This window comes from Microplitis mediator, chromosome 8 (genome assembly GCF_029852145.1).
Source record: "Microplitis mediator isolate UGA2020A chromosome 8, iyMicMedi2.1, whole genome shotgun sequence".
Classification (NCBI taxonomy): Eukaryota; Metazoa; Arthropoda; class Insecta; order Hymenoptera; family Braconidae; genus Microplitis; species Microplitis mediator.
In genome coordinates this window covers 7057843-7074003 of record NC_079976.1, presented here as the reverse complement: position 1 = coordinate 7074003, position 16161 = coordinate 7057843, and the positions used below count along the sequence as shown (strand labels likewise).

Here is a 16161-nt window from a genome sequence, read left to right as displayed (position 1 = left end):
AAAGTGACACTTTTTTATAGAACTTCTTTTTAGATTATTCCAAAAATATAAATTTTTCTAGACTTTTAATGCATAGAAAAGCATAATTATTATGCTCGTTAAATTTTTATAGTGAAAGAGGCTCAAAGAAATAATAAATTTTTCTAGATTTAAAAAAATTTAGATTCTCATTAAATAAAATAATTTAATTAGATAAATGCCGAAGCTTTGACAATAGTTAGTTATTAATTTACTAAATTGTTTTTAATAAAAAATAATAAATTAAAATGGAGTACAGTAGTCACTGATTGTGAGGATAACAAATAACAAGAGCCCTAATTAAACAAGAAAAAAATATTACCATTAAAATAAAGAGCCTTGATAAATAATAACTGTGATTAAAGTGCGTATTTAATAATGATGCATAAAACATAAACACAAACTGTGATTACATGTTTCGAAAAAATTTCAATTATTAAACCTAACTGTTCTGCCTATATTTATTAATGTAATTACTATCTATTGAATTATGCTAAAATAAATATAATAATTATCGACCAATCATTCCTGAGATTTTTTTATTGTAATTATTATTATTATTAATATTATAAATAACTTTTTTACAGATAATTAATAAATAATTAAAACTAACTGATGATTTTTTTCTTCATGAGCTTAATTAGGGGAACTTTGTTCCTAAAAAAAATTAATTTATTGTTAATAATTTTTTTGTCAGATGAATTTGTTGAGAATTTTTTTAGATTTCATTTAAAAATTTGGATTTTAAATTCTGTTATTAATTGAATAGAATGAATGCGGGCACTGCTTATATTTTTTTGTTTTAATGTAACGAATAAATAATCAAATAATGGAGAAATTAATTAATTAGATTTAAATTTCACGGAAAAATAATTAGAATCTGCGTAAATCTTCAGCTAAAGGAGGACAAATTATCAAAATTTTGAGTTTGAAGGAGACTTGACTATTGAGAAGATTTCAAATTTGAAGAGGACTATTGAGGTAAATGTAAATTTGGAAGGAGGAAAGAGTCAACTTGTGGAAAGATTTAGCAAACAGTCAATTATAATTAATATTAATTGTGACAGTTTGAGATACGGGGATATACATTTGAGGATATTAAGTTGTAAGAAAGTAAATAAATCTATAAAAAAATAAATAAGGGCTGGTTATTGATAAGGGAGTAGTATAAAGTTACCTGGACGAGACGCGTCCTCGTACTGGGAGTACAAAGTCGTCGCGACGCTCTCAGGTAGATTTTATATAAGTGGGGAAAGAGTCAACTCACGTGGTCAGATTTACGTTAACTCGAGGAGGCAACCTTGTAGATTTCAGATGCGTGAATTTATCAATCGATAGGTTGTTCATTTTTTTTAGTTAAAAAAAAGGCCGGGGTAATAAATCATTGGGGGCTTGGGAAAAATTATTGCCCTTGAGGAGAAAAAAACGGGACGTTGCGGTAACTAAGAGGGCTAGAGGAAATTAATGGGGTTGGGTGTTATTGTTAATTTTTTTGGATCTAAAGAGATCTAGAAGGTCAATGTAAATTTAAAATTTTTTAAAATTAGACCCTGGTTGACCTAATCAGATCCCGTTGGATCTGGATTATTTTTTTTACGGATTATAGTTTTTATATCTTCAGAAGTTTAGCCACTTGATAACTATAGTAGCGGTCGCAAAAGTACAGTACAACTTTATTTTTTCATTTTATTAATTCAATAATATGGGAAATTGTTTCAATAGTTTTAATTATAATAATTTTAAATTAAAAAATGAATTAAAATCGTAATTTCATTTTGTTTTATTTTAAATTTACCGCCCAAGTGTTTCGCACATAATCACTGGAAATAACTGCGGTTAGACAACTTGTTTGAGGAAACTTTCAAATTCTCAACAAATAATTAAAATTCTACATAACATCTATTATTTAATTATAAAATTTTTACCAAATGATATTTTGTTGCTAATAAAAAATTTTTAATATCCTTTGGGACCACGAAATCGTCTTCTAGCGTCAATCTAATAAAAAAAATTATCATTTGTTAATAAACATAAATTATTAACTCATATTTTTATAACGTTTAATAAAAAAAAAACTTGATACATACAATCGAACGTTTGCAATCATATAAAAGTATACGTAATGATTGACATTCATCAGGTACACTGCCATCAGTTACTTTAAGACATTCTTTAGGTGTTTTTTTATGCTAAAATGATGAAATGATTAAAATCTGAAGGTAAACTTTAATTATCAAATATCTTATAATAAAAATAAATTTGAGGTTATCACTTACGATTTTACAACAATCACTTTCTAATAAACACATTTTTAAATTAGCTCTGACACCCGCGCAACGTGTTTTGTCTTTAAGCTCTTCATTTTCACGCTCGTATCGCATCATTTTGTTAAATTTTTTTGTTTTCTTTAATAATCATACAAAAACCGTAACGATTCATCAATATATATCTCATTGATATTTATTCGTGAGAAAAACAGAACGAGCTGTGAATTCTGTGATAAATTTCATCAGCTGATTTTTATTTTGTTCGAAATAAGAAATGGATTACAGCGAATTTCAAAATGGCAGAAATTATGGCGCGAAATGATAATTTATTTGAATTTTAAAATATATGAGTGTGAATGCAGCAGATTTGAGATACATTTTAAATTACGAATCAACGAATTAGACAATTGAAAATATAAAAATAAAAAAAATGCAGATACGGATTTTCAAATTCTATAAATGCGCATTTTAAAAATTTTTATTCTATTTACATTTAATTCACTTATTTCAAAATTTTCAAAATTTACAATTGTTTGCTACTTTCATACTCATAGAGAGTGCATTCTGAAATGCGCTGCGAGCAGCTATAGCGTATATTTGAAAAATAAATTATAAGAAATTGAAGAAAATTTAAAAATCGTACGTTTAAATAAAATGGCGGCAGAATATGATAGAAAAATATTTAAGAAATTAAAAAAAAACACTTGAGTGTTTGAACAAACCTTGGTGGGGAAATAATATGCAGAAGGGTGTCCTAATACACTTGGAGATTTAATTTAAATTGCTCCAAGTGCATTGCAGCTAAAAAACGTCACTTAACTGCTATTTCCCACCAGACGATGCCAGATGATTTTGCTCAGGAACTTGGAAGTTATCAGCATCAGCAATTCGCAACACTTTACACTAGCACTGAACACTCAACACTTAACTACACCACATACACTTTGCACAATTTAAATTTTACAAACACTGGACATTTTAATTAAACACTTACTATGAGCAATAATTTTTATGGATAATTCCGCGACAATTTCGTACTTTCTCATAATCTTGGTTTGCAGATTATTAACATTTTCCGGATTTTTTGTAACCTTTCAATTACAAAAAAAAACAACATTTTAAATATGCGCGTGTAGAAAATTAAAAAAGCTTTAGGTGCAATTTTTTAAATATTTTTTTTTTCATAATTTATCGTTTTTAAAAATTTAAAAATTATTAGACCTCCGGTAACTTCAGTATCATCAGAACTGATCTATTCAATGATCAACTTCAATAAATAATTATCAATTTATATTGTTCAATTATGAATAATAATGAACACGTAACACCAAATAAAATACTATCACAATCACAACAACACTTGATTTTTATCTCCACTTAAAAAAAAACTAAAAATGATGCTGAAAGTAGCAGTCATTAAAAAATTTATTTATTTAAAATAACTAAAATAATTACTAGCAGGTAATGATTTCAAAAAATTTACGTGAAAAATTTTCAAAATTTTCCTTGAGGATATTTTCTAAAAATTTTTCTGACGACAATTTACTCGGTAATAAAAAAACTAAAATTTTTATGATGCTGAAGTTAGTCGGCGTCTGATAAATTTTTGATTATTCTAAAAATGATAAATTATGAAATTTAAAAATTGCACTTGTAGTCTTTTTAATTTTCCACAAGTGCATACTTTTTTTTTTTGTAATTTATCATTTTTAGAAAAATCCAAAAATCATAAGACGCCGACTAACTTCAGCATCATGAATTTTCATACATCGGTTACTTTCAGCGTCATAACTAAATCACTGCATCACTTTATCAATTAATAAGCAATTAAAAACTTTTAATTATTTATAAAATTAAAAAAAATTGAGACACCAGTCACTTATTCACTCAAATCACACTTTAGTTTAATAAAATTATAACGGTAACTAAAAAATACACGCAGCGACTCCCCGAGTTCTGAGTCCGCGCGACGCCATCTGGATTCAAAATTATCAACCAAAACTGACACATAAATAAACCACGTACTAATAAAAAATTAAAATTTATACGTGTAATGTTTAATTAATTGGTAATAAATAAATATTTATTATATATTTAATATTATGATTATTATTATTATAAATTAGTTTAATTATAAAAAATGGTTTTTAAATTAACATGAAAAAATTAAAAGATGATAAAAGGTATACCATAATTACTTCTACTATTATTATTAATTTAATTGTCATAGACTATTGAATAATTAATTTATTCTGTAATTTAAATTTGATGTATGATTATAACCTGGTTAGGAAAATAATAAAATGATAAGTGACTTTTTAAATTTAGACATATTCCCTATCAAAGAGGTAACCAAAGAGACAAGTCACCTCATTATGTGTTTCTTTATTCGGATGACGAAGTTGAGGATGAGGAAATTCCGTTACAATTACGAAAGCAACATAAATCATTACCGAAAAAAATTGAGGTGATAATTGTTAATTTAAAACCTGAGGATACTTTGCAAGCATTATCACTGCGCTATCATTGTACTGTGAGTACTAATTTTCTCGTTAAAAAAAAATGATCAACTGTAAATGCAAGGTGGTCACAAAAAAATGATTTTGAAAGTCCCTGGTTTCCCGGTTTTCCACATTTTTCCCTGAATCAGAAATTTTATTCGGGGCATTAAGATATTCAGTTTTTTTGTCGATAATTAAATCTGATAATTAAATCATGCGAGAAACAAAAAAAAAAGTCAATAAAATAAATTACTATGGCCTACTTCTGATTACTCGATGTTAATAATATGTAGATTAAAATATTTAATGAGGAATTTTATGATTAAAATAAATTTGAAATTAGTGATATTAAAAAAATTACAAATTTTCAAGTGATTTTCAACAGGTTGTAGCTCGAAGGAAAATGGTCGTGCAACAAAAAAAAAAAAGCAAATTGTAGCTTCAAGTTTCTAGTTTTCTGATCTCGTCATAAAATTTTTTTATTTTTCACGGTTCCGGAGTAATCAAAAATCAATGATAATTATCGAAAAAAAAATTATTGAAGCCCGAAGACCGTTTTTATGACGAGCAAAAATTTAGAAATTTTTTTTTCGATGGTTTTCTTTTCTAAGGATTACTCCGGAACTGCGCATAATAAAAAAAAATTCAAGGCCAGATTTAACGACAAGACACTTGAAGCTACAATTTACTCTTCGTTTTTGTTGTATGACCATTTTCCTTCGAGTTATTACCTGTTGAAAATCACTGGAAAATTTGTAATTTTTTTAATATCCCTAATTTTTGTGACTAGTGTACTATTGAAAAATTTTAAAATTTTGAACTGTCACAATTAAATTCTCTGATACTTTTCAAAATTCCCTGACATTTCCCGGTAGCATTAAATTTCCTGATGATTCTCAATTCAAAAAAATTTATTGAGGCCCATAGACAGTTTCTAAGACAAGCAAAAATTTGGAAAATTTTTTTTCGAAGGTTTTCTAAGGATTACTCTGGAACTGCGCGTAATAAAAAAATTTCAAGACCAGATCAGAAAGATGTGCCGTCAACTGACCCCAACAATTTGATACCACAAGTGATTCCTACAACTTGATCCTACTGTCAATTGATTTTTATCAACAACTAATTTATATAGTTTAACTTTTTATATCAGTCAATTTTAATTACCCAGGTCATAGTAATTAATTATTTTATGAAATTGTCTGTGGAATCAAGTGTCGGGGATCAGGTGTGAACCAATCAGAAAACTAGACACTTGAAGCTACAATTTGCCTTTTTTGTTTTTTTTTTTACGACAATTTTCTTTCGAGCTACAACCTGTTGAAAATGACTTGAAAATTTTGAGTTTCTTAAATATCCCATAATTTTCCTGACTAGTGTACTGATAAAAAATTTTCAACTGTCGCATCTAAATTTCCGGATACTTTTCAAAAATTCCTGACATTTCCATGATATTTCCCAGTTGCATTAAATCCCCTGTTAATTTCCGATATTCCCGGTTTGTGGCCAGCCTTAAATAATTAATCAATACAACTGCTCATATTTAACTAATGAATTATAGATATCTGAATTGAAGCGTATAAATAATATCCACAAAGAAAACGAAATCTACGCACGTCGTGTTATAAAAATACCCGTGCAACCATTTTCCGTTTTGACAGAAAATGAAAAATTAATTGACATTGATGATCAACCAGATCCATCGGATCCAATACCAAGTTCTAGTTCCAGTGCCCAATTAATAATAAATTTATCAGACGGACATGTATCAAAGGAAACAGATATAAATACTCTAATACTCAATTCAGTATGTGAGCCTTCAAATAAATTTACGAGCAATCAAGACATTGACATAAATGCTGATGATGAGACCAATGAATTATTAGCAAGAGAACCAAGAGATTCAACACCTGAAGCTAAAGTTATTGATTCATTCAAATGTTCCGGTGCTGATTGGGGCCTTTCTTTAATTCATTTGATACTATTGTTTTTATTACTGGGAATTATTCTTCCAATTATTTATATTTTTTATATTGCCGAGCATTCTGACCACCATGTCATTGTCAATGATAATAGTAATAATGATAGTCTTATTAAAAAAATATAAACAATTAATTAGTTTAAATAATTAAATTGACAATAATTACAAATAAATAAAATCTCAATACTTTATAATTTTAAAAATTAATGTGCCTTTGCGTACCTGAGATGATAAATTTTTTTATAGTCTATTATAATATTTTTAATTAATAAGTTTTACAGTAATGATGATAATTATATTTAAAATTAAATTAATTAATTTTTGTCAATTTAATGTGATAAATTATTGACAGCTAAAATATAAATAGTCTATTGTTTAAATTGTAAAATAATTTGTCTATTAATTTTTAATTTATAATTATATTGAATCATGTTATTAATAAAAGTAATTAAGTAAAAAATATATCATTGAAATTAATTATCAATCACGAATTTTTAATTTCTTTTGCGCGAACTATTTTTATTATCTATCAAGTTTAAATTTCCGCGGGAAAATTCAAATTAATACTTTGTCAAAAAAATTTTTTTCTTCTTAACAAGCGAATCTCCAGATTTAGAAAAATTTTATTTGAATTTTCTATAGAAAAATATTTTGATCAGTAGAAAAATTGAACTAAAATTCGACGGATGCCAGAAATTTTTTTTTTTTTATAATAAATTTATAACGCCCGTACTTACATACAGTCTCGTAATCGTAAGGTCAGTAGTAGTCTTCAGTACTGATAAATCAGGATATATATAATTTATAACAGGATTTATTTCATGTTCTTTAATAAAAAAGAAATAAAATAAAATAATCAATTTAATTTTTTTTTAATTTTTATTATAACTTTTTTTTATAAATTATTAGTGATTGAGATGGAGTAATCACTTTAGTCCTCGACATTGAACATGTTCTGTAACAGAAAAAAATACATATATATTTATATATAATTTACAGCAATTAATTAATAAAAACAATTTATTTATTAATTTATTTAATCAGTAGACGATTAATTGTCGTTCAATTAATTTTTTTCAGAAGACCGTCGTCAAGCTCATCATTTAAACAATTTAATTAAATTACTTAATAGGTATTAGTAATTAGTAATAATTAATCAAATTTACCTGAATGTTTTTAGAACTTTTTGAAACTTTTTTTGGAGCTTGTACTTTTCGATACTTTCAAAACATTGAAACGTACGGTTTTACTCAATGGACGACATTCACCAATGGTTACAACATCTCCAATTTCAACATCTCTGTAATAATCATAAATCATTAATCAAGTAATTAATAATAACTTAATAAATTTATTAAGTAAAACGTAAAACAAATTAATTTGGAATAAAAAAAAAATCAGTAGACGATTGTAACTTCATATAAATTTTTCAGAAGACCGTCGTCATTTATCATCATTTTATGAATAATTTATAAGAATTTTAAAAATAATTATTTTTCAATACAAAATTTATTTTGTATGAAGACAAATAATCAATTATATCATGATCTAGGTCAATAAAATTAATAAATAATCAGCTATGAAAATTAATAATAATTTTTATAACAATGAAATAAAGAAGTACCTGAAGCATGGACTAAGATGCACACTCATGTTACGATGACGTTTTTCAAAACGACTGTATTTACGCACATAGTGCAGAAAATCACGTCTTACGACAATGGTACGTTGCATTTTCATTTTCTGGACTACACCAGTAAGTATACGTCCACGGATTGATACATTGCCCGTGAACGGACACTTCTTATCTATATAAGTGCCCTCAGTTGCCTAGAAAATTTGTTACTATTATTAGTTACTTTTCAAACCCTTGTAATTTTAAAAAATGAAAAATATTTTTGATTTTGACAAATAAAAATATTTTTAATTATAATTTAAGAAATGTTTATTAAATAAAAAAAAACGATCAGGAAGTTGGCAGACAAATAACAATTTTTTTATTTTTGTTCAACAATTAAAAAAAAAAAAAAAAAGAAATATACACGTGTAGAAAATTACAAGAACTAGAGGTGCAATTTTCTGAAATTTTTTGTTATTAAATTATGGTTTTTAAAAAAAAGTCAAAAAATTGTTAGATGTCGGCTAATCTCAGTATCATAGAAAACTGAGTGTGAATGTGATGATTCTGAAGTTAGCAGACAATTAAATATTTTCAAATTTTTTTTCAACAAATTGTTTACAAGAAAAAAAACAACTAAAAATATGCACATGGAGAAAATTTTAAAAACTATATGTGCAATTTTTTTAAATATTTTTTTTTTTATAATTTATCGTTTTTAAAAAAAATTCAAAAATTCTTAGACGTCGGCTAATTTCAGGATCATGTGAATGGAGCAGACATCAGACAAGATTAAAATTATAAATAAATAGAGTAATAGTTAAAAAATAATGTTTATAAAAAATGCACTTATTAATTTCAAAAGTTTTTAAATGCGCATTTTTAAAAAATTTTATTTTATCAGTTATTTACTCTATTTATTTATAATTGGAAATTTGTCTGACACCTGCTACATTCACACTTATATAGAAAATCGTAATTATGAAAAAAAATAAAAATTCAAAAACTAACCTCACGGGGTGTTTTAAACCCAAGTCCGACATTACGTGTGTAACGTACAACAGATTTACGGGTTTTTTGTTTCAATGATTTTTTACCAACCAATGAAATGGCTTGTTGCTTTTGAAAAGCACGCTCCGTCTGTAATTATAAAAAATACATAAATAAACAATTACATAGTTAATTAATAGATAAATTAAATATATTCAAGAAAATAAATGATCAAAATGTTCGAGCACGCGGCGTGTCACGTGTAGCGTCACTTAAAAATCAATATTTAAATTATTCACGACTTTAAAGAACACAAATAATTGTTTTTATAATTAAAAATAATAATTGAGTTATTTTGCAAGTTAAATTTGTGAAAAATAATATATTATTTAATATATCTGTGAGAATAAGTAAAAAGATGAACGCATACCTGATCCGCCATGGTGAGAAAGAAATTTTGCTGACGATCAAGCGAGCGACTCAAGATGGGGGCAGACGACTAAAGATCTATTTCCATGGAAATTTACTTTTTAAGGCCAGTTTTCAAACACCCGCCATATTTAAAACCCCGCATTATAAAAATTAAAATTGCTAGCTGACATGAGACAAATTATTAATTTTAAATAAATTAAAACAATAAAATTAAAAAAAATGCGCTCACTGATTTTCCAAATATTCAAGTGCGCATTTTTAAACTTTGACTCCACTTACACTTGATTTATTTATTTATTCGAAAATTAAAAAAACTGACCACTGTCAGCGTCATTCACATATATATTTTATATATTTACTAGACTACTAAAATTTTGGATCAAAGAAACGACCCTTCATTAATTAAATTAATTAATTTACGATTTAATAAATAAATTATTTATTTTTTTAAGTTCAAATAAATTTCAATAGATGGCGGGAAGATTCAAATTTCCAGATCGTTTATTTTTTAAACTTAAAAAGACCTTGGGCCTTTCTAATTATTCTAATAAATAATAATTATTTATTAATGAATTTTTAATAGTTATTAAAAATAATTACATAATTAATTTTTTTTAAATTACTAATTTTTTAAAACTTCAAAGATTTAAAAATTTCTTTATTTTACATCTAAAATATTTTTATTGTTATTAATAATAATAATAAATATCAATTGTTCATAATAATAATTCGTTGTAATCTATGTATATATTATATATGAAGAATAAAATAAAAGGAAATGATAGTAACAAGACGTAATTCATTAGCTCCCACTCGTTATACTGACATTATTCAATAATGTTGTCTCTTTTTCTCATCATCCTCATCCGTAGTTTAAGTTGATAGTTGTCTTTAACATCACGCATGTAAAGTTTTAAGTACACATGATACAAGATAGTTTAGATAATATTTTTATAAATAAAAACCGACACATTGAATTTTGTATTCTATTTTATTAAAAATTTTACTAAATATACAAAGTTATGATTTATTAAATCAGTTAATTAATTAATTAATCAGTTTATTTATTTATTTATTTATTCAAAAAATGACAACTAAATACAGACTGAGTGATAGCGAGAGTAGTGTTACATTTAGCAATAGCGGCTCCACACCAAACGGTAGCTTAGGATCTGAAACAGATGATGAACCTCATGATGATTTATCTAAGTATGTTTATTTATTAATAAGTCAATAAAAAACATTTTTATTTCAGGATTTTATGGGTGTGTTATTAAGAAGTCTTTCAAATTTTTTCGTCTTTAATTTTTGCTTTAATTAAAAATTCTTCACTAGTTTATAAGTTACCAAAAAATAGGGATTTTTTAAGCTACTGAATTTTAAATTTAAAAAAAAAATTACTTTCTTATATAAATTAATTAATCACATAAATTATTAATTACTCAAACTACATAATTTTCAAATATGAATTTTTTTTCATATATTTTAACATTAAGTTCTAGCATTCAAAATTTTTTTTTATCCCGCTATTAAATTAATTTAAAAAAATTTAATTATTGAATTATAATCAATAAATCATCAATTTTTAGTAAACAAAAGTAATAAAATTTTTAAAAATTAAGTCGAGTAAATTTTTAATAAAAGAACTTGAAATTTTCTTCATGAATTTTTTTTTAATTAGAAAATGAATTGATTACTTAAATTTTTTTTTATCCCGCTATCAAATAAATTTCAAAAAATTTAATTAGAAAATTCTAATTAGTTAATCAGTAATTTTTTATTACACCTGTATATATTTTTAACATACGTTAATAAATTTTCTCTGATAAATATTGTTAATTATTTTTCATTTCTCCTTAATAAATTAATCATCAAAAATTTTTTTATCACAATTCTAATCAATTAAAAAGAAAAAATCACAGTTCAATAAACTTAAAAATAAAAAAACATATTCATTAATCTACTCCATTAATAATTTAATTACCTCCAATAAATTATTTAACAAAGCACCTGTAAAAAAAACAATTAATTAGATAAACAATTGATACAGTAAAACAAAATTTAATTATACTTACATGTGTCACTATCTAAATATCACCGAGATCAACAATATAAATATTTACACAACTCAGTTTTAAAACTCGCGTAATTATCACTACACAGTCTGAAGGCTCTCGTACCAAATGAAACCACTGAAGGCTTATATATATAAATATTTTAAAAACATCAGTTCTTAAAATATTCCCAAATGGTTAAGGTACGTTAATGTTAACATTATTTTATATTTACATTCACTGAAACGTGTTGTGTTCAGTGATGCGGCGGTAATACTAATTTATTATAATATATATTATAATGAGTTGCTTTACTCGCTTCGATGAGAAATACTTGATATCTTAAGTATACTAAGTATATCACTTCAGGGTTATCAGGTCATTTTTATATTAATTTTTTTTTTTTCCATTTAATATTTGCTTATTTTATTTAAAACTATACAAGGACATCATTTTTGTTACATAGATTTAGTTCAAGTTAAACTTGATAACTAGTTAGTTATTTGTTAGTGTGTCTAAGTAGAATTAGCTAATAGATTATATTTATTTTGTTAATATAAAATGTTACCGCGATATGACGTCGGTAGTGCGGTTTCTTTGCAGAGGTGATGGAATTTAAATTTTGTATTTATAAAAAATATTTTCCCGGCAAAATTGTTTTTTGTAAATTATGTTATTATTTTTAAAAAATTTAATAAATGTTTTTATTTTTAATTTTAGAGTCCCGTTGCAAGCACCGCCGAGAAGAAAAAGTAAAATAATGGTGATGAACCAAAAACATGACTCGGGAAACGATCTCGCGGATATACAGAGTCCGAATTCAACGATAACGAGTGTGAACAGTATTAGCAGTTTACTGAAAGAAAAATTACAATTATCGATACCTCAGGCGCTGCGCAGTAGCAAAAAACGTCAGAATGATGATTACAGGTTGATTATAATATTTTATTTATTGATAACATTTTTTTATCGGGTTATAAATACAATTTTTTTTTCAGACTACGAGCTTTTGTGGGATTTTTGTTTTTGTGTGTGATATTTTTGGTGGGTTTTGCACATATTTATTACACGCAAAATGTCCTACAACGCGCTTACTTTCAAAAGTTCAGGTAATTTTTTAATTTTTTAGTAAATTTTCGACACTAAAATTTTTTTTCAAAAAATGAATGTGATTTTTGAATCATTAATAAAATTCCGCGTAAAATGAGTACCCACAACAATATATTTGGTGAAGATAGTCAGTATGTGATTAACTAATTAATTAAATATTAATAATTTAAAAAAATTCTAAATATATTGATGTGGGTATTCAAACTAGAGGAAATTAACTTCTGAATCCAAGTGTGCAACATAAAACTTTTTTTTCAACAGGCTTAACAAAAACGACCGCTCGCTTCACGTGTACAGTAACACGGGTACGGAAATAGTGTCAGCAAAATTAGGGATTGGAATTCCTGAAAACACTGGCGTGTTTCCCTGTCTCCCGAACCACCAAAGAGCAGATTCTATATGTTTAGAATATTTACACTATTCCCGACTCTACTTGTCACACAGCCAACGGGAGTCAATGCACTGCTACCACCTGACCTGGCAGAGTCTAAACTCACAGTTCAACCCCACGGACTGTTTCGACTGGTCTCTGCGTCGCGGGCACTGGTACGGTGGCGGTCAAATTCAAAACATGGCCTACCCCTTAGATTCCGGGAAACTTGACCTATCGGCTTTCATAACCGGGGACATACGCCGCCATCCCTTCGGGAACGTCCTCAAACGATACTTCCTAAACTCAAAAGGTGCCACCATAATCATAGACCCCGAATCGCCTCTCTACATTTCAATAAACGCCAACAAGACCAAAGAATTCTGTCTCCAGGCAAAACACGACGAGTTTGCTTACATAAACCACCTGACTCCTCTGCCCCAACTTAAATATTCCATCTGCGCAGCTGACAACATCACATATCTCCATTCATTGATGGCCGAAAAATCACTCTGGGACGGCCTCAAACCCGATGAACTCCAAGCAGTCGACGTTCTTCTCTCAGAACCAATTTGGCAAATTTCTCCGACCAATGAAGCTGCGATCTACAACTACACCGAAGACGTAATTGCTCTAGGGTTCCTTCGCCAAGGGCACGTATTGCTCAGCGAAGAGTGGCAATCTAGTCCAGGTGACTTTGTTCTCGACGAAAATCGCTTTCCTTCAATGGAAGAGACCATCAACATAATCCGCCGTCGCGGGTTCCAAGTTGTCTTCACAATTCAGCCGTTCATATCCACAGAATCAGTTAATTTCAAAGACGCCATAGCGAACCGTTTGTTGATATCCGAAAGGGGAAGCGATCCGCGAATTCCCGCATTGACTCGCTATCACAAAAGCAACAGTGCCGGTGTCCTGGACATCACCAACAACAAAACGCTGCCTTGGTTACTAAAGAAATTGGAGGATCTCAAGAACAAATATCACATCCAATCATTTTATCTTGATCTGGGAACGGCCCATGACATGCCGCATTACTACAAATGTGAGCAGCCTCTGAGAAATCCTGATCACTACAAAACTCTTTTTACTAAAGCGATAGTCGGTTCGGTTCCTGTGTTGGGAGTCTCGGGCGCTATTTTGCGGCCCAAAGCCCCAGTCTTTGTAAGCTTACCCCCATTTCCTTCATCTTGGAAGGCCATAAAAACGGTAATTCCGACAATTCTGAGTTACGGAATGATCGGGTTCCCTTTCATTATGCCCGGAGCTGTTGGGGGAGATGTTGCACTTCCTATGTCTGATAATAATCCTAACAATGATAATGAAGTTAATTTGCCGGACAAAGAACTGTATGTAAGATGGCTGCAACTATCGACATTCTTACCGGTTATTAGATTCACGCATTTACCGAGCAAATATGACGACGAGAGTGTTCTGGAGATGGCCAAGTCATTGACTACTTTGAGGCAAAAAACAGTGACGCCTTTGTTGAAGAAGTATGCCAATGAAACGCTCAGCTCGGGACTGCCGATCATAAGGCCGCTGTGGATGTTGGACCCAATGGATACCGCCTGCCATGTTGTCGTTGATGAATTTTCCGTAGGAGAGGAGCTAATTGTCGCACCAATTTTGTACTCTGGGAGCAGGCAGAGAGAAGTTTATCTGCCCTCGGGGGTCTGGAGGGATGGAATTGATGGGAGTTTAAGAAAGGGTTCAAGATGGATTCATAATTATCGGGTTGCTGAAGATAAAATTGCGTATTTTGTTAAAATGCCTGATAATATTTTGTTTTGAAATAAAATTTTTTAGTTAATTTGTGATTTTTACTCTAATTCGTAAAAAATTATGCACTCTTTTAAAGATATTTTTTAAAAATATTTGGATATTAATTTAACATTTTTTTAATGCTAAGAAATTTTAGAAATTTTTAATTCAAATACTAGATTTACAATTTTTGGGAATTATTTTCGAGTACCGAACTTCCAAATCATCAGTTTTGAAATTTTTTTAAAGAATTAGAGGATTACAAAATTTTTGATAAAATAGTGAATTATAATTCTTTTGAATTCATATATTTTTATATAAGTAATTTATGTTTTTTAGTTTTCAGCGGTTTTTGAATCAGCACATATAAATTTTTGATATTTTCAAAACAAATATTGAGAATTTATGAAAATTTATATATTTATTGAAAATATTTTATATCTACACTGCAAAAAATTTGGGGAGTAAATCTGAAGTGAATACGGAGCGGATTCCTACTTATTGAATCCCCTCGGAGGGAAATTTACTCCGAAGGGAAGTTTATTTTAATATTAAAACTCCAAATCGAAGTAAATGCGGAAATAAAATCCGTAATTACTCCCGATTGTTTACAGTGTACGTCAAAAAACTTCTAATTTTGAACTTTTTACGAACGTTTTTTTATTCTTATGCGGCTATTGGTTTCCAATAGGAACTTTTTTCGAAACGAAGGTAAAATGTAGTAAAATTACGTTTTGAAAAATTTCTATTTTGACTCAAATTTCATTCATGTAAACTTCCAGTTAAACATTTTTTTTACTCTCAAAATTACCAAAGTTCTGAAAAAGTTCCACTTGAAATTCTAATCTGTCTCAAGTTTAGAAGTTCCACACATCGATATTTTTTGGAATTTTTTTTACACTTAAATATATTTTGAGATATAGATTCTGAAGTATATTGTAATTTTCACTACATTTTTTTCCAAAATTAATTCAAAACGTTTCAAAGAAAATCATAATTCATATATATTGAGAGTTAAAAAAAAAATAGAACAAGTCAATAATGTCTACAGACTATAAT

At 27.8% G+C, this 16161-nt stretch overlaps 4 protein-coding genes and 1 long non-coding RNA gene across 6 annotated transcripts; 2 read left to right on the top strand and 3 right to left on the bottom strand.

The window, feature by feature from the left end:
• Positions 1-80: 80 nt before the first annotated feature.
• On the bottom strand, positions 81-2518 carry LOC130672980 (cytochrome c oxidase assembly factor 5). Its single transcript, XM_057477804.1, has 4 exons — positions 2295-2518; positions 2106-2207; positions 1944-2016; positions 81-675 (listed from the first exon to the last, which is right to left on the bottom strand). The coding sequence occupies exons 1-3, from the start codon at positions 2400-2402 to the stop codon at positions 1975-1977; spliced, it is 252 nt and encodes an 83-aa protein (XP_057333787.1). The 5' UTR covers positions 2403-2518; the 3' UTR covers positions 81-675; positions 1944-1974.
• A 1761-nt stretch (positions 2519-4279) lies between these two features.
• Positions 4280-7139, top strand: LOC130672611 (lysM and putative peptidoglycan-binding domain-containing protein 4). Its single transcript, XM_057477250.1, has 3 exons — positions 4280-4468; positions 4614-4818; positions 6345-7139. The coding sequence occupies exons 1-3, from the start codon at positions 4443-4445 to the stop codon at positions 6888-6890; spliced, it is 777 nt and encodes a 258-aa protein (XP_057333233.1). The 5' UTR covers positions 4280-4442; the 3' UTR covers positions 6891-7139.
• Positions 7140-7624: 485 nt separating this feature from the next.
• On the bottom strand, positions 7625-9862 carry LOC130672612 (40S ribosomal protein S11). The gene is made up of 5 exons (XM_057477251.1): positions 9803-9862; positions 9394-9522; positions 8389-8594; positions 7931-8064; positions 7625-7719 (listed from the first exon to the last, which is right to left on the bottom strand). Exons 1-4 carry the CDS (start codon positions 9812-9814, stop codon positions 7941-7943), a joined length of 471 nt encoding a protein of 156 aa, XP_057333234.1. The 5' UTR covers positions 9815-9862; the 3' UTR covers positions 7625-7719; positions 7931-7940.
• Positions 9863-10861: 999 nt separating this feature from the next.
• On the bottom strand, positions 10862-12019 carry LOC130672613 (uncharacterized). The gene is made up of 3 exons (XR_008990746.1): positions 11880-12019; positions 11789-11814; positions 10862-10976 (listed from the first exon to the last, which is right to left on the bottom strand). It is a non-coding gene; the product is annotated as an uncharacterized LOC130672613 (long non-coding RNA).
• LOC130672609 (myogenesis-regulating glycosidase) lies at positions 10878-15151 on the top strand. 2 transcript variants are annotated; one of them, XM_057477243.1, is made up of 4 exons: positions 10878-11013; positions 12579-12788; positions 12857-12967; positions 13230-15151. In XM_057477243.1, the coding sequence occupies exons 1-4, from the start codon at positions 10892-10894 to the stop codon at positions 15130-15132; spliced, it is 2346 nt and encodes a 781-aa protein (XP_057333226.1). In that variant the 5' UTR covers positions 10878-10891; the 3' UTR covers positions 15133-15151. The 2 variants fall into 2 exon arrangements, with proteins under 2 accessions (XP_057333226.1, XP_057333227.1); XM_057477244.1 differs by lacking the exon at positions 10878-11013 and adding an exon at positions 12324-12463.
• Positions 15152-16161: the final 1010 nt, after the last annotated feature.

Excerpts from the sequence above, each read along its gene's own strand:
- LOC130672980 (XM_057477804.1), bottom strand. The coding sequence starts at position 2,402 with ATGATGCGATACGAGCGTGAAAATGAAGAGCTTAAAGACAAAACACGT. Across the intron at positions 2,208-2,294 it reads AAAGTGATTGTTGTAAAATC|CATAAAAAAACACCTAAAGA; the intron begins GTAAGTGATAAC and ends TCATCATTTTAG. Across the intron at positions 2,017-2,105 it reads ATGATTGCAAACGTTCGATT|ATTGACGCTAGAAGACGATT; the intron begins GTATGTATCAAG and ends TTTTTTTATTAG.
- LOC130672609 (XM_057477243.1), top strand. The coding sequence starts at position 10,892 with ATGACAACTAAATACAGACTGAGTGATAGCGAGAGTAGTGTTACATTT. Across the intron at positions 11,014-12,578 it reads CCTCATGATGATTTATCTAA|AGTCCCGTTGCAAGCACCGC; the intron begins GTATGTTTATTT and ends TTTTAATTTTAG. Across the intron at positions 12,789-12,856 it reads CGTCAGAATGATGATTACAG|ACTACGAGCTTTTGTGGGAT; the intron begins GTTGATTATAAT and ends TTTTTTTTTCAG.
- LOC130672612 (XM_057477251.1), bottom strand. Across the intron at positions 8,595-9,393 it reads GGTTTAAAACACCCCGTGAG|GCAACTGAGGGCACTTATAT; the intron begins GTTAGTTTTTGA and ends CAAATTTTCTAG. Across the intron at positions 8,065-8,388 it reads CATCTTAGTCCATGCTTCAG|AGATGTTGAAATTGGAGATG; the intron begins GTACTTCTTTAT and ends TGATTATTACAG.
- LOC130672611 (XM_057477250.1), top strand. The coding sequence starts at position 4,443 with ATGAAAAAATTAAAAGATGATAAAAG. Across the intron at positions 4,469-4,613 it reads AAATTAAAAGATGATAAAAG|ACATATTCCCTATCAAAGAG; the intron begins GTATACCATAAT and ends TTTTAAATTTAG. Across the intron at positions 4,819-6,344 it reads CACTGCGCTATCATTGTACT|ATATCTGAATTGAAGCGTAT; the intron begins GTGAGTACTAAT and ends AATGAATTATAG.